Source organism: Gopherus evgoodei, chromosome 1 (assembly GCF_007399415.2).
Source record: "Gopherus evgoodei ecotype Sinaloan lineage chromosome 1, rGopEvg1_v1.p, whole genome shotgun sequence".
Lineage (NCBI taxonomy): Eukaryota > Metazoa > Chordata > Testudines > Testudinidae > Gopherus > Gopherus evgoodei.
Genome location: NC_044322.1, coordinates 1216733 through 1218505, shown reverse-complemented (window position 1 = coordinate 1218505; position 1773 = coordinate 1216733). Strand labels below are relative to the sequence as shown.

Below are 1773 nucleotides of genomic sequence, written 5' to 3'. Positions count from 1 at the left end.
CCCTCCAATGGGTATACATGTTGCAGTTATTGACATTGAAGTTCATCTGCCTTTATGCTGTCCATTCACCTGGCTTGGTTAGCTGCCTCTCAGGACTTTTCTGGACTTGACAATAACCTAAATAATCTGGTGCCATTTGCAAATGTTGTCACCTCACTGCTCACTCCCCGTACTAGATTATTAATAGCCATCAAATATTTACTGCACTATTTGTTATAATGTGTGTAAGCCCCATTGCTGTGCATCTCTCCCTCACAGACATCTTGAGCATTTCTGACACCGATCGACTCTTCGACTACTTCATGGCATCTTTCAACCTCACCTCCTCTGACCCTTCAGCATTCACCCTAATGGGCATCCCTGGCCTGGAAGCTGTCCACATATTGATTTCCATTCCTTTCTGTATGTTCTACATTATTGGCCTGTTGGGAAATTTCACTGTTCTCTTTGTTGTAGGGAAAGAACAGACCCTGCACAAGCCAATGTACCTGCTGCTCTGCATGCTGGCGCTTACAGACATCAGCACTTCTACCTCCGTCGTGCCAAAGGCACTGTGTATATTTTGGTTCAATTTGAAAGGCATTACTGTGGGTTGCTGCCTCTCCCAGATGTTCTTCCTTCACGCAGCTTCTGTTATGCACTCAGCCATCCTTGTGACAATGGCCTTCGATCGCTACGTTGCCATATGTAACCCTCTGAGATACGCCACCATCCTCACCAATGCACGAATAGCTAAGCTAGGGCTTGTGGGTTTGGTAAGAGCTGTTCTCTTCATTCTGCCTGTGCCCCTGCTCCTGATCAGACAGCCATTCTGTGCCAACCGCATTATCCCCCACATGCACTGTGACCACATGGCTGTGGCAAAGATGTCATGTGGGGACATCACAGCCAACAGGACTTACGGCTTGATAACACCATTTGTAGTCATTGGGTTTGACCTGATGCTCATTGCCTTGTCCTACAGTCTGATCATCAGGGCTGTCCTCAGAATCTCCTCCAAGAAAGCCCACCAGAAAGCCCTCAACACCTGCACAGCCCACATCTGTGTGATGCTGACATATTATACTCCTGTCCTTTTCTCCAATCTCACATACCGGTTTGGTCAAGGCATCGCTCCCCATGTTCACATCATCTTGGCTGACCTCTATCTCCTCATCCCTCCCATGCTCAACCCGATCATTTATGGGGTCAAAACCAAAGAGTTTCGAGACAAAATGGGCATATACTCCTGCAAAATGTGATTGCCTGCTGCCATTGACTTTAAACTTGTATGACAAGAGAGGTAAAGGATATCTCCTCATTAATCAAGGGTGCTATATCCTAGTTTGTCTGAACGCAGCATTGTGAAAGTTCACATTCTGAGAAATTCCTCATACTTAACATCTTATCACTTCATGACCAAGCACTGCTCTCCCAATGGCTGTGATCCCTCTCTCTGTCCATCACCTGATCACTGTCAGCATCACCCATCAGCACTGCCCTCCATACACAATGACACTCTCCCTTTCCATGACTTCCAGACCACCAGAAGATGCTGCAGCTCTCTGATGCAAGGAGGCTTTCCTTGAGACCCTGTGTGAACAGGGTTCTTCATCAGTTTGACGAACTGAAGCTGTGATTTCTGATAGCCAAAAACAAAGAAAGCAACTACAATGCTGATCTTCTTTAGCACATGTACAGTGATCTGGTGAACAAAATTTATCTGACTTCTCTAATTCCAATCCTTCAGGAGACCTGGAGGATAATCCAAAAGTTTCAGACGGAAAGTGTGAA

General features: G+C 46.1%; 1 protein-coding gene across 1 annotated transcript; it reads left to right on the top strand.

Moving 5' to 3' along the window:
• Positions 1-302: 302 nt before the first annotated feature.
• On the top strand, positions 303-1241 carry LOC115645579 (putative olfactory receptor 52P1). The gene has a single exon (XM_030550452.1). It carries the CDS (start codon positions 303-305, stop codon positions 1239-1241), a length of 939 nt encoding a protein of 312 aa, XP_030406312.1.
• Positions 1242-1773: the final 532 nt, after the last annotated feature.

Bases quoted from the DNA above. Each gene is read 5' to 3' on its own strand.
- LOC115645579 (XM_030550452.1), top strand. From the start codon at position 303: ATGGCATCTTTCAACCTCACCTCCTCTGACCCTTCAGCATTCACCCTA.